This window comes from Salvelinus alpinus, chromosome 11 (assembly GCF_045679555.1).
Source record: "Salvelinus alpinus chromosome 11, SLU_Salpinus.1, whole genome shotgun sequence".
NCBI classification, from domain to species: domain Eukaryota; kingdom Metazoa; phylum Chordata; class Actinopteri; order Salmoniformes; family Salmonidae; genus Salvelinus; species Salvelinus alpinus.
Genome location: NC_092096.1, coordinates 73,646,563 through 73,671,300, shown reverse-complemented (window position 1 = coordinate 73,671,300; position 24,738 = coordinate 73,646,563). Strand labels below are relative to the sequence as shown.

General features: G+C 49.5%; 1 protein-coding gene across 3 annotated transcripts in view; it reads right to left on the bottom strand.

The window, feature by feature from the left end:
- nfxl1 (nuclear transcription factor, X-box binding-like 1) overlaps window positions 1-24,738 on the bottom strand; it is a 136,749-nt gene that overhangs the window by 47,810 nt on the left and 64,201 nt on the right. For all 3 annotated transcript variants that reach the window (XM_071334229.1, XM_071334230.1, XM_071334231.1), the window contains exons 12-16: window positions 24,146-24,236; window positions 17,636-17,756; window positions 14,754-14,913; window positions 10,247-10,335; window positions 9,640-9,661 (exon numbers count right to left, since the gene is read on the bottom strand). In XM_071334229.1, coding sequence (XP_071190330.1) covers window positions 9,640-9,661; window positions 10,247-10,335; window positions 14,754-14,913; window positions 17,636-17,756; window positions 24,146-24,236 — 483 coding nt within the window. The remainder of the gene's footprint in view (window positions 1-9,639; window positions 9,662-10,246; window positions 10,336-14,753; window positions 14,914-17,635; window positions 17,757-24,145; window positions 24,237-24,738) is intronic.

Here is a 24,738-nt window from a genome sequence, read left to right as displayed (position 1 = left end):
GACAGATAGAGAGAGGGAGAGAGGGGGAGAGAGACGGACAGATAGAGGGAGGGAGAGAGGGGAAGAGAGGGGGAGAGAGACGGACAGATAGAGGGAGGGAGAGAGGGGGAGAGAGGGGGACAGATAGAGGGAGGGAGAGAGGGGAAGAGAGGGGGAGAGAGACGGACAGATAGAGGGAGGGAGAGAGGGGGACAGATAGAGGGAGGGAGAGAGGGGGAGAGAGGGGGAGAGAGACGGACAGATAGAGGGAGGGAGAGAGAGGGGGGAGAGAGACGGACAGATAGAGGGAGGGAGAGAGGGGGAGAGAGACGGACAGATAGAGAGAGGGAGAGAGAGGGGGAGAGAGACGGACAGATAGAGGGAGGGAGAGAGGGGGACAGATAGAGGGAGGGAGAGAGGGGGAGAGAGGGGGACAGATAGAGGGAGGGAGAGAGGGGGAGAGAGGGGGAGAGAGGGGGAGAGAGATGGACAGATAGAGGGAGGGAGAGAGGGGGAGAGAGATGGACAGATAGAGGGAGGGAGGGAGGGGGAGAGAGAGAGAGAGAGACAGAGAGAGAGAGAGAGAGAGAGAGAGAGAGAGAGAGAGAGAGAGAGAGAGAGAGATAGAAAAACCTGACATTGCTGTTATTGTTAACGCTATTGTCCATTAGCTTTTTCTTATTCTGACCGATGTTCATTTATAATCCAACCCCACCCTTCATCCTGGTTGTTACTGATGTTCATTTCTAATCCAACCCCACCCTTCATCCTGGTTGTTACTGATGTTCATTTCTAATCCAACCCCACCCTTCATCCTGGTTGTTACTGATGTTCATTTCTAATCCAACCCCACCCTTCATCCTGGTTGTTACCGATGTTCATTTCTAATCCAACCCCGCCCTTCATCCTGGTTGTTACTGATGTTCATTTCTAATCCAACCCCACCCTTCATCCTGGTTGTTACCGATGTTCATTTCTAATCCAACCCCACCCTTCATCCTGGTTGTTACTGATGTTCATTTCTAATCCAACCCCACCCTTCATCCTGGTTGTTACTGATGTTCATTTCTAATCCAACCCCACCCTTCATCCTGGTTGTTACTGATGTTCATTTCTAATCCAACCCCACCCTTCATCCTGGTTGTTACTGATGTTCATTTCTAATCCAACCCCACCCTTCATCCTGGTTGTTACTGATGTTCATTTCTAATCCAACCCCACCCTTCATCCTGGTTGTTACTGATGTTCATTTCTAATCCAACCCCGCCCTTCATCCTGGTTGTTACTGATGTTCATTTCTAATCCAACCCCGCCCTTCATCCTGGTTGTTACTGATGTTCATTTCTAATCCAACCCCACCCTTCATCCTGGTTGTTACTGATGTTCATTTCTAATCCAACCCCACCCTTCATCCTGGTTGTTACCGATGTTCATTTCTAATCCAACCCCACCCTTCATCCTGGTTGTTACTGATGTTCATTTCTAATCCAACCCCACCCTTCATCCTGGTTGTTACTGATGTTCATTTCTAATCCAACCCCACCCTTCATCCTGGTTGTTACTGATGTTCATTTCTAATCCAACCCCACCCTTCATCCTGGTTGTTACTGATGTTCATTTCTAATCCAACCCCACCCTTCATCCTGGTTGTTACTGATGTTCATTTCTAATCCAACCCCACCCTTCATCCTGGTTGTTACTGATGTTCATTTCTAATCCAACCCCACCCTTCATCCTGGTTGTTACTGATGTTCATTTCTAATCCAACCCCACCCTTCATCCTGGTTGTTACCGATGTTCATTTCTAATCCAACCCCACCCTTCATCCTGGTTGTTACTGATGTTCATTTCTAATCCAACCCCGCCCTTCATCCTGGTTGTTACTGATGTTCATTTCTAATCCAACCCCACCCTTCATCCTGGTTGTTACTGATGTTCATTTCTAATCCAACCCCACCCTTCATCCTGGTTGTTACTGATGTTCATTTCTAATCCAACCCCACCCTTCATCCTGGTTGTTACTGATGTTCATTTCTAATCCAACCCCACCCTTCATCCTGGTTGTTACTGATGTTCATTTCTAATCCAACCCCACCCTTCATCCTGGTTGTTACTGATGTTCATTTCTAATCCAACCCCGCCCTTCATCCTGGTTGTTACTGATGTTAATTTCTAATCCAACCCCACCCTTCATCCTGGTTGTTACTGATGTTCATTTCTAATCCAACCCCACCCTTCATCCTGGTTGTTACCGATGTTCATTTCTAATCCAACCCCACCCTTCATCCTGGTTGTTACTGATGTTCATTTCTAATCCAACCCCACCCTTCATCCTGGTTGTTACTGATGTTCATTTCTAATCCAACCCCACCCTTCATCCTGGTTGTTACTGATGTTCATTTCTAATCCAACCCCACCCTTCATCCTGGTTGTTACTGATGTTCATTTCTAATCCAACCCCACCCTTCATCCTGGTTGTTACTGATGTTCATTTCTAATCCAACCCCACCCTTCATCCTGGTTGTTACTGATGTTCATTTCTAATCCAACCCCACCCTTCATCCTGGTTGTTACTGATGTTCATTTCTAATCCAACCCCACCCTTCATCCTGGTTGTTACCGATGTTCATTTCTAATCCAACCCCGCCCTTCATCCTGGTTGTTACCGATGTTCATTTCTAATCCAACCCCGCCCTTCATCCTGGTTGTTACTGATGTTCATTTCTAATCCAACCCCACCCTTCATCCTGGTTGTTACTGATGTTCATTTCTAATCCAACCCCACCCTTCATCCTGGTTGTTACTGATGTTCATTTCTAATCCAACCCCACCCTTCATCCTGGTTGTTACTGATGTTCATTTCTAATCCAACCCCACCCTTCATCCTGGTTGTTACTGATGTTCATTTCTAATCCAACCCCACCCTTCATCCTGGTTGTTACTGATGTTCATTTCTAATCCAACCCCACCCTTCATCCTGGTTGTTACCGATGTTCATTTCTAATCCAACCCCGCCCTTCATCCTGGTTGTTACTGATGTTCATTTCTAATCCAACCCCACCCTTCATCCTGGTTGTTACTGATGTTAATTTCTAATCCAACCCCACCCTTCATCCTGGTTGTTACTGATGTTCATTTCTAATCCAACCCCACCCTTCATCCTGGTTGTTACTGATGTTCATTTCTAATCCAACCCCACCCTTCATCCTGGTTGTTACTGATGTTCATTTCTAATCCACCCCACTTTTCACTACTGATTGTCCTGATCATTTTGATAATTGTATTTATGATGTTAATATCTAACCCAAGGGGGAGTCTGCTTCATCAAATAGGGGCAGCAGGTAGTCAGGGGGAGTCTACTTTATCAAATAGGGGCAGCAGATAGTCAGGGGGAGTCTACTTCATCAAATAGGGGCAGCAGGTAGTCAGGGGGAGTCTACTTCATCAAATAGGGGCAGCAGGTAGTCAGGGGGAGTCTGCTTCATCAAATAGGGGCAGCAGGTAGTCAGGGGGAGTCTGCTTTATCAAATAGGGGCAGCAGGTAGTCAGGGGGAGTCTGCTTTATCAAATAGGGGCAGCAGGTAGTCAGGGGGAGTCTACTTCATCAAATAGGGGCAGCAGGTATCCAGGGGGAGTCTGCTTTATCAAATAGGGGCAGCAGGTAGTCAGGGGGAGTCTACTTCATCAAATAGGGGCAGCAGGTAGTCAGGGGGAGTCTGCTTTATCAAATAGGGGCAGCAGGTAGTCAGGGGGAGTCTACTTTATCAAATAGGGGCAGCAGGTAGTCAGGGGGAGTCTGCTTTATCAAATAGGGGCAGCAGGTAGTCAGGGGGAGTCTGCTTCATCAAATAGGGGCAGCAGGTAGTCAGGGGGAGTCTACTTCATCAAAAAGGGGCAGCAGGTAGTCAGGGAGAGTCTACTTCATCGAATAGGGGCAGCAGGTAGTCAGGGGGAGTCTGCTTTATCAAATAGGGGCAGCAGGTAGTCAGGGGGAGTCTACTTTATCAAATAGGGGCAGCAGGTAGTCAGGGGGAGTCTGCTTTATCAAATAGGGGCAGCAGGTAGTCAGGGGGAGTCGACTTTATCAAATAGGTGCAGCAGGTAGTCAGGGGGAGTCTGCTTCATCAAATAGGGGCAGCAGGTAGTCAGGGGGAGTCTGCTTCATCAAATAGGGTCAGCAGGTAGTCAGGGGGAGTCTACTTTATCAAATAGGGGCAGCAGGTAGTCAGGGGGAGTCTACTTCATCAAATAGGGGCGGCAGGTAGCCTAGTGGTTAGAGCGTTGGGCCAGTAACTTAAAGGTTGCTGGATCGAATCCCGAGGTGACAAGGTCAAAATCTGTCATTCTGCCATTGAATAAGGCAGTTAACCACTGTTCCCCGGTAGGCCATCATTGTAAATAAAAAATAAGAAATTGATTGCCTAGTTAAATAAAAATTATATTAAACAAATTATCAAATGAAAATGTGTGCATTCACACATGGTGTGTGTAGACTACACGACCAACACCATGTGGACACCTGCTCGTCCAACATCTCATTCCAAAATCATGGCCATTAATATGGAGTTGGTCCCCCTTTGCTGCTATAACAACCTCCACTCTTCTGGGAAGGCTTTCCACTAGATGTTGGAACATTGCTGCTATAACAGCCTCCACTCTTCTGGGAAGGCTTTCCACTAGATGTTGGATCATTGCTGCTATAACAGCCTCCACTCTTCTGGGAAGGCTTTCCACTAGATGTTGGATCATTGCTGCTATAACAGCCTCTACTCTTCTGGGAAGGCTTTCCACTAGATGTTGGAACATTGCTGCTATAACAGCCTCCATTCTTCTGGGAAGGCTTTCCACTAGATGTTGGAACATTGCTGCTATAACAGCCTCCACTCTTCTGGGAAGGCTTTCCACTAGATGTTGGAACATTGCTGCTATAACAGCCTCCATTCTTCTGGGAAGGCTTTCCACTAGATGTTGGAACATTGCAGCTATAACAGCCTCCACTCTTCTGGGAAGGCTTTCCACTAGATGTTGGAACATTGCTGCTATAACAGCCTCCACTCTTCTGGGAAGGCTTTCCACTAGATGTTGGAACATTGCAGCTATAACAGCCTCCACTCTTCTGGGAAGGCTTTCCACTAGATGTTGGAACATTGCTGCTATAACAGCCTCCACTCTTCTGGGAAGGCTTTCCACTAGATGTTGAAACATTGCAGCTATAACAGCCTCCACTCTTCTGGGAAGGCTTTCCACTAGATGTTGGAACATTGCTGCTATAACAGCCTCCACTCTTCTGGGAAGGCTTTCCACTAGATGTTGGAACATTGCTGCTGTAACAGCCTCCACTCTTCTGGGAAGGCTTTCCACTAGATGTTGGAACATTGCTGCTATAACAGCCTCCACTCTTCTGGGAAGGCTTTCCACTAGATGTTGGAACATTGCTGCTATAACAGGCTCCACTCTTCTGGGAAGGCTTTCCACTAGATGTTGGAACATTGCTGCTATAACAGCCTCCACTCTTCTGGGAAGGCTTTCCACTAGATGTTGGAACATTGCTGCTATAACAGCCTCCACTCTTCTGGGAAGGCTTTCCACTAGATGTTGGAACATTGCTGCTATAACAGCCTCCACTCTTCTGGGAAGGCTTTCCACTAGATGTTGAAACATTGCAGCTATAACAGCCTCCACTCTTCTGGGAAGGCTTTCCACTAGATGTTGGAACATTGCTGCTATAACAGCCTCCACTCTTCTGGGAAGGCTTTCCACTAGATGTTGGAACATTGCTGCTATAACAGCCTCCACTCTTCTGGGAAGGCTTTCCACTAGATGTTGGAACATTGCTGCTATAACAGCCTCCACTCTTCTGGGAAGGCTTTCCACTAGATGTTGGAACATTGCTGCTGTAACAGCCTCCACTCTTCTGGGAAGGCTTTCCACTAGATGTTGGAACATTGCTGCTATAACAGCCTCCACTCTTCTGGGAAGGCTTTCCACTAGATGTTGGAACATTGCTGCTATAACAGCCTCCACTCTTCTGGGAAGGCTTTCCACTAGATGTTGGAACATTGCTGCTATAACAGCCTCCACTCTTCTGGGAAGGCTTTCCACTAGATGTTGGATCATTGCTGCTATAACAGCCTCCACTCTTCTGGGAAGGCTTTCCACTAGATGTTGGAACATTGCTGCTATAACAGCCTCCACTCTTCTGGGAAGGCTTTCCACTAGATGTTGGAACATTGCTGCTATAACAGCCTCCACTCTTCTGGGAAGGCTTTCCACTAGATGTTGGAACATTGCTGCTATAACAGCCTCCACTCTTCTGGGAAGGCTTTCCACTAGATGTTGGATCATTGCTGCTATAACAGCCTCCACTCTTCTGGGAAGGCTTTCCACTAGATGTTGGAACATTGCAGCTATAACAGCCTCCACTCTTCTGGGAAGGCTTTCCACTAGATGTTGGAACATTGCTGCTATAACAGCCTCCACTCTTCTGGGAAGGCTTTCCACTAGATGTTGGAACATTGCAGCTATAACAGCCTCCACTCTTCTGGGAAGGCTTTCCACTAGATGTTGGAACATTGCTGCTATAACAGCCTCCACTCTTCTGGGAAGGCTTTCCACTAGATGTTGGAACATTGCTGCTATAACAGCCTCCACTCTTCTGGGAAGGCTTTCCACTAGATGTTGGAACATTGCTGCTATAACAGCCTCCACTCTTCTGGGAAGGCTTTCCACTAGATGTTGGAACATTGCTGCTGTAACAGCCTCCACTCTTCTGGGAAGGCTTTCCACTAGATGTTGGAACATTGCTGCTATAACAGCCTCCACTCTTCTGGGAAGGCTTTCCACTAGATGTTGGAACATTGCTGCTATAACAGCCTCCACTCTTCTGGGAAGGCTTTCCACTAGATGTTGGATCATTGCTGCTATAACAGCCTCCACTCTTCTGGGAAGGCTTTCCACTAGATGTTGGATCATTGCTGCTATAACAGCCTCTACTCTTCTGGGAAGGCTTTCCACTAGATGTTGGAACATTGCTGCTATAACAGCCTCCATTCTTCTGGGAAGGCTTTCCACTAGATGTTGGAACATTGCAGCTATAACAGCCTCCACTCTTCTGGGAAGGCTTTCCACTAGATGTTGGAACATTGCTGCTATAACAGCCTCCACTCTTCTGGGAAGGCTTTCCACTAGATGTTGGAACATTGCAGCTATAACAGCCTCCACTCTTCTGGGGAGGCTTTCCACTAGATGTTGGAACATTGCTGCTATAACAGCCTCCACTCTTCTGGGAAGGCTTTCCACTAGATGTTGGAACATTGCTGCTATAACAGCCTCCACTCTTCTGGGAAGGCTTTCCACTAGATGTTGGAACATTGCTGCTATAACAGCCTCCACTCTTCTGGGAAGGCTTTCCACTAGATGTTGGAACATTGCTGCTATAACAGCCTCCACTCTTCTGGGAAGGCTTTCCACTAGATGTTGAAACATTGCAGCTATAACAGCCTCCACTCTTCTGGGAAGGCTTTCCACTAGATGTTGGAACATTGCTGCTGTAACAGCCTCCACTCTTCTGGGAAGGCTTTCCACTAGATGTTGGAACATTGCTGCTATAACAGCCTCCACTCTTCTGGGAAGGCTTTCCACTAGATGTTGGAACATTGCTGCTATAACAGGCTCCACTCTTCTGGGAAGGCTTTCCACTAGATGTTGGAACATTGCTGCTATAACAGCCTCCACTCTTCTGGGAAGGCTTTCCACTAGATGTTGGAACATTGCTGCTATAACAGCCTCCACTCTTCTGGGAAGGCTTTCCACTAGATGTTGGAACATTGCTGCTATAACAGCCTCCACTCTTCTGGGAAGGCAGACTCCCCTTGACTACAGTCCTGAACAAGTCACGTAACTGAGGAGTAAAACAGTCCTGAACAAGTCACGTAACTGAGGAGTAAAACAGTCCTGAACAAGTCAGATTGATGCACTACTATTCTCTCTCCCTCCGTTAACTCCCATGTTTTCTCATGATCAACCTGTTTATGTTCTTCCTGTTTTGTTTAGCTAAGCTCCCATTGGTTGAAAGGTCAGAGAGGGAGAGAGAGAAAGCTAGAAAGAGGGATGACATGACATTTGGAAATGAGGATAGGAGTGAAGGAGGGATGTGAAAAACAAACAAGACTTTGTTGGTCTGACAACCTTTAGGTTATCACTGGAGAGAGGGAGGGAAGAGAGACGAAGAGGAGAGAGAGAGAGAGCGAGGGGAGAGAGAGCGAGGGGAGAGAGAGCGAGGGGAGAGAGAGCGAGGGGAGAGAGAGCGAGGGGAGAGAGACCGAGGGGAGAGAGACCGAGGGGAGAGAGACCGAGGGGAGAGACGGAGGGGAGAAAGAGGGAGGAGAGAGAGACGGAGGGGAGAGAGAGGGAGGAGAGAGAGACCGAGGGGAGAGAGAGCAAGGAGAGAGAGACCGAGGGGAGAGAGACCGAGGGGAGAGAGACCGAGGGGAGAGACGGAGGGGAGAAAGAGGGAGGAGAGAGAGACGGAGGGGAGAGAGAGGGAGGGGAGAGAGACCGAGGGGAGAGAGAGCAAGGAGAGAGAGACCGAGGGGAGAGAGAGCAAGGAGAGAGAGACCGAGGGGAGAGAGACCGAGGGGAGAGAGACCGAGGGGAGAGAGAACTAGGGGAGAGAGAACTAGGGGAGAGAGAACTAGGGGAGAGAGAACGAGGGGAGAGAGACCGAGGGGAGAGAGAACTAGGGGAGAGAGAACGAGGGGAGAGAGACCGAGGGGAGAGAGAACTAGGGGAGAGAGAACTAGGGGAGAGAGAACTAGGGGAGAGAGAACTAGGGGAGAGAGAACGAGGGGAGAGAGACCGAGGGGAGAGAGACCGAGGGGAGAGAGAGGGAGGGGAGAGAGACCGAGGGGAGAGACCGAGGGGAGAGAGAGGGAGGGGAGAGAGAGGGAGGGGAGAGAGAGGGAGGGGAGAGAGAGGGAGGGGAGAGAGACGATGGGAGAGAGAGGCCCGGTGATGGGAGCGAGGGGCCCGGTGATGGGGGAGAGAGGGGCCCGGTGATGGGAGAGAGGGGCCCGGTGATGGGAGCGAGAGGCCCGGTGATGGGAGCGAGAGGCCCGGTGAGGGGAGCGAGAGGCCCGGTGATGGGAGAGAGGGGCCCGGTGATGGGAGAGAGAGGCCCGGTGATGGGAGCGAGGGGCCCGGTGATGGGAGAGAGAGGCCCGGTGATGGGAGAGAGGGGCCCGGTGATGGGAGAGAGGGGCCCGGTGATGGGAGAGAGGGGCCCAGTGAGGGTAGAGAGGGACCCGGTGAGGGGAGAGAGAGGCCCGGTGAGGGGAGAGAGAGACCCGGTGAGGGGAGAGGAAGAGGGACGAGGGGAGAGGGAGAGGGAGAGAGACGAGGGGAGAGGGACCCGGTGAGGGGAGAGGGAGAGAGAAACGGTGAGGGGAGAGGGACCCGGTGAGGGGAGAGGGAGAGAGAAACGGTGAGGGGAGAGAGAGACCCGGTGAGGGGAGAGGGAGAGGGACGAGGGGAGAGAGGGACCCGGTGAGGGGAGAGAAACGGTGAGGGGAGAGAGGGACCCGGTGAGGGGAGAGGGAGAGAGAAACGGTGAGGGGAGAGGGAGGGATGTGGAAAGTAAATAACCAAAAGTTCTCAGCTTACCTCATGCTCTCCAAGACAGGCCCTGTACAGAGAGGAAAATATGAGTTCAGTCTGCCTGCAGCGCAGTGACGCACTCTGGGATCAGACCACATCAGCATGACCACATGTCGCCCGCTGGCCGTGTGGTGGGGGGGGGGTAACCGCTGGCCGTGTGGTGGGGGGGGGGGGTGACCGCAGGCCGTGTGGGGGGGGGGGGGGGGGGGGGGTAACCGCTGGCTGTGTGGTGGGGGGGGGGGTAACCGCTGGCCGTGTGGTGGGGGGGGTAACCGCTGGCCGTGTGGGGGGGGGGGGGGGGGTAACCGCTGGCCGTGTGGTGGGGGGGGTAACCGCTGGCCGTGTGGGGGGTAACCGCTGACCGTGTGGTGGGGGGGGGGTAACCGCTGGCCGTGTGGGGGGGGGGGGGGGGGGTAACCGCTGGCCGTGTGGGGGGGGGGGGGGGGGGTAACCGCTGGCTGTGTGGTGGGGGTAACCGCTGGCTGTGTGTGTTACAGTGTGTGTGTGTGTTACAGTGTGTGTTACAGTGTGTGTGTGTGTTACAGTGTGTGTGTGTGTGTGTGTGTGTGTGTGTGTGTGTGTGTGTGTGTGTGTGTGTGTGTGTGTAACATACGTGGGTATAGGGACCAGGCAGGGTGGGCAGGGAAGAGCTTTACGGACAAACGCAGGTTCTGACGCCTGCTCCCACGGGCCTGCTAGGACCTGCAAAACAAGCAGTCAGACAGGAAGTATCCCAGCATACATGTAGACATCCTGCTAGGACCTGCAAAACAAGCAGTCAGACAGGAAGTATCCCAGCATACATGTAGACATCCTGCTAGGACCTGCAAAACAAGCAGTCAGACAGGAAGTATCCCAGCATACATGTAGACATCCTGCTAGGACCTGCAAAACAAGCAGTCAGACAGGAAGTATCCCAGCATACATGTAGACATCCTGCTAGGACCTGCAAAACAAGCAGTCAGAGACAGGAAGTATCCCAGCATACATGTAGGAGTCCAGGAGAAACATCCTGAATCAGCTGTTCTGATAGGCCCTGACATAACTAATGATATAGTCATTATGTAAACCACAACTATACCAACCCAGTCCCTATACTAACCCAGTCCCTATACCAACCAAGTCCCTATACTAACCCAGTCCCTATAGTCCCTATACTAACCCAGTCCCTATACCAACCCAGTCCCTATACTAACCCAGTCCCTATACCAACCCAGTCCCTATAGTCCCTATGCTAACCCAGTCCCTATGCTAACCCAGTCCCTATACTAACCCAGTCCCTATACCAACCAAGTCCCTATACCAACCCAGTCCCTATAGTCCCTATACTAACCCAGTCCCTATACCAACCCAGTCCCTATAGTCCCTATGCTAACCCAGTCCCTATACTAACCCAGTCCCTATACCAACCAAGTCCCTATACCAACCCAGTCCCTATAGTCCCTATACCAACCCAGTCCCTATACTAACCCAGTCCTTATACCAACCAAGTCCCTATACTAACCCAGTCCCTATAGTCCCTATACTAACCCAGTCCCTATACCAACCAAGTCCCTATACCAACCCAGTCCCTATAGTCCCTATACTAACCCAGTCCCTATGCTAACCCAGTCCCTATACCAACCCAGTCCCTATACCAACCCAGTCCCTATACTAACCCAGTCCCTATACTAACCCAGTACCTATAGTCCCTATACTAACCCAGTCCCTATACCAACCCAGTCCCTATACCAACCCAGTCCCTATACTAACCCAGTCCCTATACTAACCCAGTCCCTATACTAACCAAGTCCCTATAGTCCCTATACTAACCCAGTCCCTATACTAACCCAGTCCCTATACCAACCCAGTCCCTATACCAACCCAGTCCCTACACCAACCCAGTCCCTATAGTCCCTATACTAACCCAGTCCCTATACTAACCCAGTCCCTATACCAACCCAGTCCCTATACCAACCCAGTCCCTATACTAACCCAGTCCCTATACTAACCCAGTCCCTATAGTCCCTATACTAACCCAGTCCCTATACCAACCCGGTCCCTATACTAACCCAGTCCCTATACTGACCCAGTCCCTATACTAACCCAGTCCCTATACCAACCCAGTCCCTATACTAACCCAGTCCCTATACCAACCCGGTCCCTATACCAACCCAGTCCCTATAACCCAGTCCCTATACTAACCCAGTCCCTATACTAACCCAGTCCCTATACTAACCCAGTCCCTATACTAACCCAGTCCCTATACTAACCCAGTCCCTATACCAACCCGGTCCCTATACTAACCCAGTCCCTATACCAACCCAGTCCCTATACCAACCCGGTCCCTATACCAACCCAGTCCCTATACTAACCCAGTCCCTATACCAACCCGGTCCCTATACTAACCCGGTCCCTATACTAACCCGGTCCCTATACCAACCCAGTCCCTATACTAACCCGGTCCCTATGCTAACCCAGTCCCTATACCAACCCAGTCCCTATACTAACACAGTCCCTATACCAACCCAGTCCCTATACCAACCCGGTCCCTATACCAACCCGGTCCCTATACTAACCCGGTCCCTATACCAACCCGGTCCCTATACCAACCCGGTCCCTATACCAACCCAGTCCCTATACTAACCCAGTCCCTATACCAACCCGGTCCCTATACTAACCCAGTAACCCAGTCCCTATACCAACCCAGTCCCTATACCAACCCAGTCCCTATACTAACCCAGTCCCTATACTAACCCGGTCCCTATACTAACCCGGTCCCTATACTAACCCAGTCCCTATACTAACCCAGTCCCTATACCAACCCAGTCCCTATACTAACCCAGTCCCTATACTAACCCAGTCCCTATACCAACCAAGTCCCTATACTAACCCAGTCCCTATAGTCCCTATACTAACCCAGTCCCTATACCAACCAAGTCCCTATACCAACCCAGTCCCTATAGTCCCTATACTAACCCAGTCCCTATACTAACCCAGTCCCTATACTAACCCAGTCCCTATACCAACCAAGTCCCTATACTAACCCAGTCCCTATAGTCCCTATACTAACCCAGTCCCTATACCAACCCAGTCCCTATACCAACCCAGTCCCTATAGTCCCTATACTAACCCAGTCCCTATACTAACCCAGTCCCTATACCAACCCAGTCCCTATACCAACCCAGTCCCTATACCAACCCAGTCCCTATACCAACCCAGTCCCTATACCAACCCAGTCCCTATACTAACCCAGTCCCTATACTAACCCAGTCCCTATACTAACCCAGTCCCTATAGTCCCTATACCAACCCAGTCCCTATACTAACCCAGTCCCTATAGTCCCTATACCAACCCAGTCCCTATACCAAACCAGTCCCTATACTAACCCAGTCCCTATACTAACCCAGTCCCTATACTAACCCAGTCCCTATACTAACCCAGTCCATATACTAACCCAGTCCCTATAGTCCCTATACCAACCCAGTCCATATACTAACCCGGTCCCTATACCAACCCGGTCCCTATACTAACCCAGTCCCTATACTAACCCAGTCCCTATACTAACCCAGTCCCTATACCAACCCAGTCCCTATACCAACCCAGTCCCTATACCAACCCAGTCCCTATACCAACCCACTCCCTATACCAACCCAGTCCCTATACCAACCCAGTCCCTATACTAACCCAGTCCCTATACTAACCCAGACCCTATACCAACCCAGTCCCTATAGTCCCTATACCAACCCAGTCCCTATACTAACCCCGTCCCTATGCTAACCCAGTCCCTATGCCAACCCAGTCCCTATGCCAACCCAGTCCCTATACCAACCCAGTCCCTATACTAACCCAGTCCCTATACTAACCCAGTCCCTATACTAACCCAGTCCATATACTAACCCAGTCCCTATACTAACCCAGTCCCTATACCAACCCAGTCCCTATACTAACCCAGTCCCTATACTAACCCAGTCCCTATACTAACCCAGTCCCTATACTAACCCGGTCCCTATACCAACCCAGTCCCTATACTAACCCAGTCCCTATACCAACCCAGTCCCTATAGTCCCTATACTAACCCAGTCCCTATGCTAACCCAGTCCCTATATTAACCCAGTCCCTATACTAACCCAGTCCCTATACTAACCCAGTCCCTATACTAACCCAGTCCCTATACTAACCCAGTCCCTATGCTAACCCAGTCCCTATATTAACCCAGTCCCTATAGTCCCTATACTAACCCAGTCCCTATACTAACCCAGTCCATATACTAACCCAGTCCCTATACTAACCCAGTCCCTATACTAACCCAGTCCCTATAGTCCCTATACCAACCCAGTCCCTATACTAACCCAGTCCCTATACCAACCCAGTCCCTATACCAACCCAGTCCCTATAGTCCCTATACTAACCCAGTCCCTATGCTAACCCAGTCCCTATACCAACCCAGTCCCTATACTAACCCAGTCCCTATACTAACCCAGTCCCTATGCTAACCCAGTCCCTATGCTAACCCAGTCCCTATGCTAACCCAGTCCCTATACTAACCCAGTCCCTATGCTAACCCAGTCCCTATACTAACCCAGTCCCTATGCTAACCCAGTCCCTATACTAACCCGGTCCCTATACCAACCCGGTCCCTATGCTAACCCGGTCCCTATGCTAACCCGGTCCCTATACCAACCCGGTCCCTATGCTAACCCGGTCCCTATGCTAACCCGGTCCCTATGCTAGGGTTATAGACTGATAGACAGACTGGCGGTGATAGACTGACGATCATAGACTGATAGACAGACTGACGGTGATAGACTGACGATCATAGACTGATAGACAGACTGACGGTGATAGACTGACGATCATAGACTGATAGACAGCCTGACGGTGATAGACAGACTGCTATAGAGAGATAAGGGAAACAGGCCAATAGGACTCCTTGTTATTTTCCATCTCCACTATAAATATGATACGGGTTCCAGGCCAGCGGTCTCCTGACAGACCTCACATCATATAGCAATCTCCACAGCAGAGTTGATGACCTGGCATCGGTGCCACCACGGGGTGATCCAATCTAACGTCTGCTATTCAGTCAATCTGAAACGCTACCATTCTGTCCTGGCAGCATGGCTCACACACACACTCACCCTGTCGCTGGTCTTCACCATAACCTGGTCGTGGCATGGTTGGGGACAGGGGTGTTGGCATCGTGGCAGGGCCAGGAGACAGGCCTGGCGACAGGGTGGGCAGGGACCAGGGTGGCAGCGATGGGTCTCTCTGCTGGGGTGGTGGCAGGACGGGGGACACCTGGTGGGATGATAATCATTTAGAGAGAGTGTTTTATTTTGTCTGTCTCCATTTTGACTTTTATCTCGTAACAACACAACAACATCACATAGTGGGCACAATTACAACAATGTCAATCACAACCAATATATCACTATTTACTACATTGTAGAATAACAGTGAAGACATCAGAACTATGAAATTACTACATGATTCCATATGTGTTACCAAAACACATGAGATTCTTCAAAGTAGCCACCCTTTGCCTTAATAACAGCTTTGCACACTCTTGGCATTGTCTCAACAGTATACAGTAGCTTGGATGAAAGGTGCACAGAGGTGCCCAGAGTAAACTGCCTGCTCCTCAGTCCCAGTTGCTAAAATATGCATATTAGTATTCATATTGGATAGAAAACACTCTGACGTTTCTAAAACTGTTTGAATGATGTCTGTGAGTATAACAGAACTCATATGACAGGCAAAAACCTGGGGAAAAATCAAAACAGGACGTGAGAATTCTGAGGTTGGTAGATTTAACACACCCCCTATTGAACAAACAGTGGGATATGGATGAGTTTGCACTTCCTACGGCTTCCACTAGATGTCAACAGTCTGTAGAACCTTGTCTGATGCCTCTACTGTGAAGTGGGGCCGAAGGAGACAGGAAATAGTCAGGTCTGCCATGACCCGGCCATGCTCTGACCATGCGCGTTCACATGAGAGGGAGCTCTGTTCCAAGTCAATGTAATTCTCCGGTTGGAACGTTACTGAAGATTTATGTTAAAAACATCCTAAAGATTGATTCAATACATTGTTTGACATTTTTCTACTGACTGTTACGGAACTTTTGGACACTTTGTCAGCTTTTAGTGAACACGCTTTCTGACTTTGGATTTGTTTACCAAACACGCTAACAAAAATAGCTATTTGGACATAAATGATGGACATTAGCGAACAAAACAAACATTTTTTGTGGAAGTGGGAGTCCTGGGAGTGCATTCCGACGAAGATCAGCAAAGGTAAGTGAAGATTTATAATGCTTTTTATGAGTTTTGTTGACTCCACAATTTGGCGGGTAACTGTATGGCTTCCTTTTGTGGCTGAACGCTGTTCTCAGATTATTGAATATTGTGCTTTTGCCGTAAAGCTTTTTGAAATCTGACACAGCGGTTGCATTAAGAACAAGTGTATCTTTAATTATATGTAAAACATGTATCTTTCATCAAAGTTTATGATGAGTATTTATGTTATTTGACGTGGCTCTGTAATTTCTCCAGATATTTTGGAGGCATTTCTGAACATGGCGCCAATGTAAACTGAGGTTTTTGGACATAAATATTAACTTTATCGAACAAAACAGAAAGGACTTCATGTTACATATGAGTGTCATCTGATGAAGATCATCAAAGGTTAGTGATTAATTTTATCTCTATTTCTGCTTTTTGTGACTCCTCTCTTTAGCTGGAAAATTGGCTTTGTTTTTCTGTGGTTTTGCGGTGACCTAACATAATCGTTTTTGGTGCTTTCGCTGTAAAGCCTTTTTGAAATCGGACACTTTTATTGGGATTAACAAGATAACCTTTAAAATGGTGTGAAATACTTGTATGTTTGAGGAATTTTAATTAGGAGATTTCTGTTGTTTGAATTTGGCGCCCTGCACTTTCACTGGCTGTTGTCATATCATCCCGTTAACGGGATTGCAGCCATAAGAAGTTCTACCTCCAGGCGAGCTGCAACGCCATACAACTCTCCTTCCGTGGCCTCCAACTGCTTTTAAATGCAAGTAAAACTAAATGCATGCTCTTCAACCGATCGCTGCCCACACTCGACCGCCCGACTAGCATCACTACTCTGGACGGTTCTGACTTAGAATATGTGGACATCTACAAATACCTAGGTGTCTGGTTAGACTGTAAACTCTCCTTCCAGACTCACATTAAGCATCTCCAATCCAAAATTAAATCTAGAATCGGCTTTCTATTTCGCAATAAAGCATCCTTCACTCATGCTGCCAAACATACCCTCGTAAAACTGATTATCCTACCGATCCTCCGGCCCGCTCGTCATCTCGTGTGTGTGTGCGTCGGGGCGACGTCCCGTGTGTGTGTGCATCGGGGCGACGTCCCGTGTGTGTGACGTCCCGTGTGTGTGTGCGTCGGGGCGATGTCCCGTGTGTGTGACGTCCCGTGTGTGTGACGTCCCGTGTGTGTGTGCGTCGGGGCGACGTCCCGTGTGTGTGTGTGCGTCGGGACGACGTCCCGTGTGTGTGTGTGCGTCGGGACGACGTCCCGTGTGTGTGTCGTCCCGTGTGTGTGTGTGCGTCGGGAATATGTCCCGTGTGTGTGTGTGCGTCGGTACGACGCCCCGTGTGTGTGTGTGCGTCGGGGCGACGTCCCGCGTGTGTGTGTGTGCGTCGGGACGATGTCCCGTGTGTGTGTCGTCCCGTGTGTGTGTGTGCGTCGGGACGATGTCCCGTGTGTGTGTGTGCGTCGGTACGACGTCCCGTGTGTGTGTGTGCGTCGGGGCGATGTCCCGTGTGTGTGTGTGAGTCGGGACGATGTCCCGTGTGTGTGTGCGTCGGGACGATGTCCCGTGTGTGTGTCGTCCCGTGTGTGTGTGCGTCGGGGCGACGTCCCGTGTGTGTGTGTGCGTCGGGACGACGTCCCGTGTGTGTGTGTCGTCCCGTGTGTGTGTGCGTCGGGGCGACGTCCCGTGTGTGTGTGTCGTCCCGTGTGTTTGTTACCTGCACAGTTCTTTACAGCGTGGGGGCTTGGTACTCCTCTCCCTCCCACAGGGAACAGTCAGAGAGGTGGATCCACACACACACTTTACATCCACCGTCTCTGGACAGGGGTAGCAGCTACCTGTAACACACACAACGGAAAACGTCAATCTGCGATTGGTGCATCTGTTTTGGGACTTATAAATTAATAACAAATTGCCAGAGATTATTGTAGTATAGAACTTATAGAAGTAACTAGTTTACATAGAACCTTGTTTACAAAGTAACTAGTTTACATAGAACCTTGTTTTACTACATAGTTTGTAAACCAACACCATATAAACTGAAAATACAACCTGGTTTCAACCATCACTCTGATCTCACAGATTGTCGTTACATCCCACCTAGAGGGGGGTTCCACCCTTCCTAGAGGGGTTCCATCCCACCTAGAGGGGGGTTCCACCCTTCCTAGAGGGGGGTTCCATCCCACCTAGAGGGGTTCCATCCCACCTAGAGGGGGGTTCCACCCTTCCTAGAGGGGTTACATCCCACCTAGAGGGGGGTTCCATCCCACCTAGAGGGGGGTTCCACCCTTCCTAGAGGGGTTCCATCCCACCTAGAGGGGTTCCATCCCACCTAGAAGGGGGTTCCACCCTTCCTAGAGGGGTTACATCCCACCTAGAGGGGGGTTCCATCCCACCTAGAGGGGTTCCATCCCACCTAGAGGGGGGTTCCACCCTTCCTAGAGGGGTTCCATCCCACCTAGAGGGGTTCCATCCCACCTAGAGGGGGGTTCCACACTTCCTAGAGGGGTTCCATCCCACCTAGAGGGGTTACATCCCACCTAGAGGGGGGTTCCACCCTTCCTAGAGGGGTTCCATCCCACCTAGAGGGGGGTTCCATCCCACCTAGAGGGGTTACATCCCACCTAGAGGGGGGTTCCACCCTTCCTAGAGGGGTTCCATCCCACCTAGAGGGGTTCCATCCCACCTAGAGGGGGGTTCCACCCTTCCTAGAGGGGTTCCATCCCACCTAGAGGGGTTCCATCCCACCTAGAGGGGGGTTCCACCCTTCCTAGAGGGGTTCCATCCCACCTAGAGGGGGGTTCCATCCCACCTAGAGGGGTTACATCCCACCTAGAGGGGGGTTCCACCCTTCCTAGAGGGGTTCCATCCCACCTAGAGGGGGGTTCCACCCTTCCTAGAGGGGTTCCATCCCACCTAGAGGGGGGTTCCATCCTTCCTAGAGGGGTTCCATCCCACCTAGAGGGGTTACATCCCACCTAGAGGGGTTACATCCCACCTAGAGGGGGGTTCCACCCTTCCTAGAGGGGTTCCATCCCACCTAGAGGGGGGTTCCATCCCACCTAGAGGGGTTCCATCCCACCTAGAGGGGGGTTCCACCCTTCCTAGAGGGGGGTTCCACCCTTCCTAGTGGGGTTCCACCCTTCCTAGAGGGGTTCCATCCCACCTAGAGGGGGGTTCCACACTTCCTAGAGGGGGGTTCCACCCTTCCTAGAGGGGTTCCATCCCACCTAGAGGGGGGTTCCATCCCACCTAGAGGGGTTCCATCCCACCTAGAGGGGGGTTCCACCCTTCCTAGAGGGGGGTTCCACCCTTCCTAGAGGGGTTCCATCCCACCTAGAGGGGGGTTCTGGTACCCCTGTATACAGCCTTGTTATTACCTGGTACCCCCTGTACACAGCCTTGTTATTACCTGGTACCCCTGTATACAGCCTAGTTATTACCTGGTACCCCTGTATACAGCATTGTTATTACCTGGTACCCCTGTATACAGCCTAGTTATTACCTGGTACCCCTGTATACAGCCTAGTTATTACCTGGTACCCCTGTATACAGCCTTGTTATTACCTGGTACCCCTGTATACAGCCTTGTTATTACCTGGTACCCCTGTATACAGCCTTGTTATTACCTGGTACCCCTGTATACAGCCTAGTTATTACCTGGTACCCCTGTATACAGCTTAGTTATTACCTGGTACCCCTGTATACAGCCTTGTTATTACCTGGTACCCCTGTATACAGCCTTGTTATTACCTGGTACCCCTGTATACAGCCTTTTTATTACCTGGTACCCCTGTATACAGCCTAGTTATTACCTGGTACCCCTGTATACAGCCTAGTTATTACCTGGTACCCCTGTATACAGCCTAGTTATTACCTGGTACCCCTGTATACAGCCTAGTTATTACCTGGTACCCCTGTATACAGCCTTGTTATTACCTGGTACCGCTGTATACAGCCTTTTTATTACCTGGTACCCCTGTATACAGCCTTTTTATTACCTGGTACCCCTGTATACAGCCTAGTTATTACCTGGTACCCCTGTATACAGCCTTGTTATTACCTGGTACCCCTGTATACAGCCTTGTTATTACCTGGTACCCCTGTATACAGCCTTGTTATTACCTGGTACCCCTGTATACAGCCTCGTTATTACCTGGTACCCCTGTATACAGCCTTTTTATTACCTGGTACCCCTGTATACAGCCTTGTTATTACCTGGTACCCCTGTATACAGCCTTGTTATTACCTGGTACCCCTGTATACAGCCTTGTTATTACCTGGTACCCCTGTATACAGCCTAGTTATTACCTGGTACCCCCTGTACACAGCCTTGTTATTACCTGTTGTTACAATTAAACCTTTATTTCGTACATTTTTCTAACTTTTTTTCAGAATCGTATTGTTGGTTAGGGGCTTGTCAGTCAACATTTCACTGTTAGGTACCTGTTGTATTGTTGGTTAGGGGCTTGTCAGTCAACATTTCACTGTTAGGTACCTGTTGTATTGTTGGTTAGGGGCTTGTCAGTCAACATTTCACTGTTAGGTATCTGTTGTATTGTTGGTTAGGGGCTTGTCAGTCAACATTTCACTGTTAGGTATCTGTTGTATTGTTGGTTAGGGGCTTGTCAGTCAACATTTCACTGTTAGGTATCTGTTGTATTGTTGGTTAGGGGCTTGTCAGTCAACATTTCACTGTGGTGCCTGTTGTATTCGGCCATGTGACATTTGATTTGAAGCAGTCAGACGAGGCCCAGATCATTCAAATGGATTGACCTTACAGAGGTGCTCCATTGTCCCCATCAACAATAGTTTTGTAAAACAACCTTTGCAACCACAGTGTGTGTCTCTGCGAGGTGTGTGTGTGTGTGTGTGTGTCTCTGCGAGGTGTGTGTGTGTGTGTGTCTCTGCGAGGTGTGTGTGTGTGTGTGTGTGTGTCTCTGCGAGGTGTGTGTGTGTCTCTGCGAGGTGTGTGTGTGTGTGTGTGTGTGTGTCTCTGCGAGGTGTGTGTGTGTTTGTCTCTACGAGGTGTGTGTGTGTGTGTGTCAGAGGTGTGTGTGTGTGTGTGAGAGTCTCTGTGAGGTGTGAGTCTGTGTGTGTGTGTGTGTGTGTGTGTCTCCACTCCATCCGTGTATATAAGACCCATCACCATCAGCTAACTGATAACCTATCAACGTGTCCCAAACCTTTTCCCCAGGCGGCACGGCGCCCAAAGGTCAGCCAATGTGAGACGAGGAGCGTGAATAAATTAGTACTGTTTCTCCCGCCTGCCTGTTATCAGCCAATCACATCACAGCACAGGAAACAATAAATTATACAAGACACACAGGACAGGAAGAAGGGACCAGACACACACACACAGACAAACACGCCACATACACACACACACACAGACATACACACACACACACACAGCATTATATCCCACAACACAAACACTAGTTAACCCAGTAGTGATGGTAAACTGGAGAACATTCCATTATTGACTAGTTAACCCAGTAGTGATGGTAAACTGGAGAACATTCCATTATTGACTAGTTAACCCAGTAGTGATGGTAAACTGGAGAACATTCCATTATTGACTAGTTAACCCAGTAGTGATGGTAAACTGGAGAACATTCCATTATTGACTAGTTAACCCAGTAGTGTTGGTAAACTGGAGAACATTCCATTATTGACTAGTTAACCCAGTAGTGATGGTAAACTGGAGAACATTCCATTATTGACTAGTTAACCCAGTAGTGTTGGTAAACTGGAGAACATTCCATTATTGACTAGTTAACCCAGTAGTGATGGTAAACTGGAGAACATTCCATTATTGACTAGTTAACCCAGTAGTGATGGTAAACTGGAGAACATTCCATTATTGACTAGTTAACCCACTAGTGATGGTAAACTGGAGAACATTCCATTATTGACTAGTTAACCCAGTAGTGATGGTAAACTGGAGAACATTCCATTATTGACTAGTTAACCCAGTAGTGATGGTAAACTGGAGAACATTCCATTATTGACTAGTTAACCCAGTAGTGATGGTAAACTGGAGAACATTCCATTATTGACTAGTTAACCCAGTAGTGTTGGTAACTGGAGAACATTCCATTATTGACTAGTTAACCCAGTAGTGATGGTAAACTGGAGAACATTCCATTATTGACTAGTTAACCCAGTAGTGATGGTAAACTGGAGAACATTCCATTATTGACTAGTTAACCCAGTAGTGATGGTAAACTGGAGAACATTCCATTATTGACTAGTTAACCCACTAGTGATGGTAAACTGGAGAACATTCCATTATTGACTAGTTAACCCAGTAGTGATGGTAAACTGGAGAACATTCCATTATTGACTAGTTAACCCAGTAGTGATGGTAAACTGGAGAACATTCCATTATTGACTAGTTAACCCAGTAGTGATGGTAAACTGGAGAACATTCCATTATTGACTAGTTAACCCAGTAGTGTTGGTAACTGGAGAACATTCCATTATTGACTAGTTAACCCAGTAGTGATGGTAAACTGGAGAACATTCCATTATTGACTAGTTAACCCAGTAGTGATGGTAAACTGGAGAACATTCCATTATTGACTAGTTAACCCAGTAGTGTTGGTAAACTGGAGAACATTCCATTATTGACTAGTTAACCCAGTAGTGATGGTAAACTGGAGAACATTCCATTATTGACTAGTTAACCCAGTAGTGATGGTAAACTGGAGAACATTCCATTATTGACTAGTTAACCCAGTAGTGATGGTAAACTGGAGAACATTCCATTACTTGACCTTTAACCTCTGTCTGTTATGTGACTAATATGCTGTGTGTTACCTTGGTGACAGACGGCCCTCCTGACAATGTGACTAATATGATGTGTGTTACCTTGGTGACAGACGGCCCTCCTGACAATGTGACTAATATGCTGTGTGTTACCTTGGTGACAGACGGCCCTCCTGACAATGTGACTAATATGCTGTGTGTTACCTTGGTGACAGACGGCCCTCCTGACAATGTGACTAATATGATGTGTGTTACCTTGGTGACAGACGGCCCTCCTGACAATGTGACTAATATGCTGTGTGTTACCTTGGTGACAGACGGCCCTCCTGACAATGTGACTAATATGCTGTGTGTTACCTTGGTGACAGACGGCCCTCCTGACAATGTGACTAATATGATGTGTGTTACCTTGGTGACAGACGGCCCTCCTGACAATGTGACTAATATGCTGTGTGTTACCTTGGTGACAGACGGCCCTCCTGACAATGTGACTAATATGCTGTGTGTTACCTTGGTGACAGACGGCCCTCCTGACAATGTGACTAATATGCTGTGTGTTACCTTGGTGACAGACGGCCCTCCTGACAATGTGACTAATATGCTGTGTGTTACCTTGGTGACAGACGGCCCTCCTGACAATGTGACTAATATGCTGTGTGTTACCTTGGTGACAGACGGCCCTCCTGACAATGTGACTAATATGCTGTGTGTTACCTTGGTGACAGACGGCCCTCCTGACAATGTGACTAATATGATGTGTGTTACCTTGGTGACAGACGGCCCTCCTGACAATGTGACTAATATGATGTGTGTTACCTTGGTGACAGACGGCCCTCCTGACAATGTGACTAATATGCTGTGTGTTACCTTGGTGACAGACGGCCCTCCTGACAATGTGACTAATATGCTGTGTGTTACCTTGGTGACAGACGGCCCACCTGACAATGTGACTAATATGCTGTGTGTTACCTTGGTGACAGACGGCCCTCCTGACAATGTGACTAATATGCTGTGTGTTACCTTGGTGACAGACGGCCCTCCTGACAATGTGACTAATATGCTGTGTGTTACCTTGGTGACAGACGGCCCTCCTGACAATGTGACTAATATGCTGTGTGTTACCTTGGTGACAGACGGCCCTCCTGACAATGTGACTAATATGCTGTGTGTTACCTTGGTGACAGACGGCCCTCCTGACAATGTGACTAATATGCTGTGTGTTACCTTGGTGACAGACGGCCCTCCTGACAATGTGACTAATATGCTGTGTGTTACCTTGGTGACAGACGGCCCTCCTGACAATGTGACTAATATGCTGTGTGTTACCTTGGTGACAGACGGCCCTCCTGACAATGTGACTAATATGCTGTGTGTTACCTTGGTGACAGACGGCCCACCTGACAATGTGACTAATATGATGTGTGTTACCTTGGTGACAGACGGTGTGTGTTACCTTGGTGACAGACGGAGGGACATTTGTGGTTCCGGCAGCCCAGTGATCGTCCACAGCTCTGGTCACATGGTGGGCAGTTACCAGGACAGCACTGTCAACACAGAGACCTAGTCTTTAACCTCAGACAAACCACAACTCAGGGGGGGTGGGGGACCAGAACTCAGGGGGGGGGGGGGGGGGGGGGGGCAGATCTCAGGGGGGGAGACCATAACTCAGGGGGGGAGGGAGACCAGAACTCAGGGGAAGGAGACCAGAACTCAGGGGGGGGGGAGACCAGAACCCAGGGGGGGGACAGAACTCAAGGGGGGGAGACCAGAACTCAGGGGGGGAGGGAGACCAGAACTCAGGGGAAGGAGACCAGAACTCAGGGGGGGGGGGGGGAGACCAGAACTCAGGGGAGGGGGGGGGGGAGACCAGAACTCAGGGGGGGACAGAACTCAAGGGGGGGGGAGACCAGAACTCAGGGGGGGGACAGAACTCAAGGGGGGGGGGAGACCAGAACTCAGGGGGGGGGGGGGGGGGAGACCAGAACTCAGGGGGGGACAGAACTCAAGGGGGGGGGGAGACCAGAACTCAGGGGGGGGGGGGGGGGG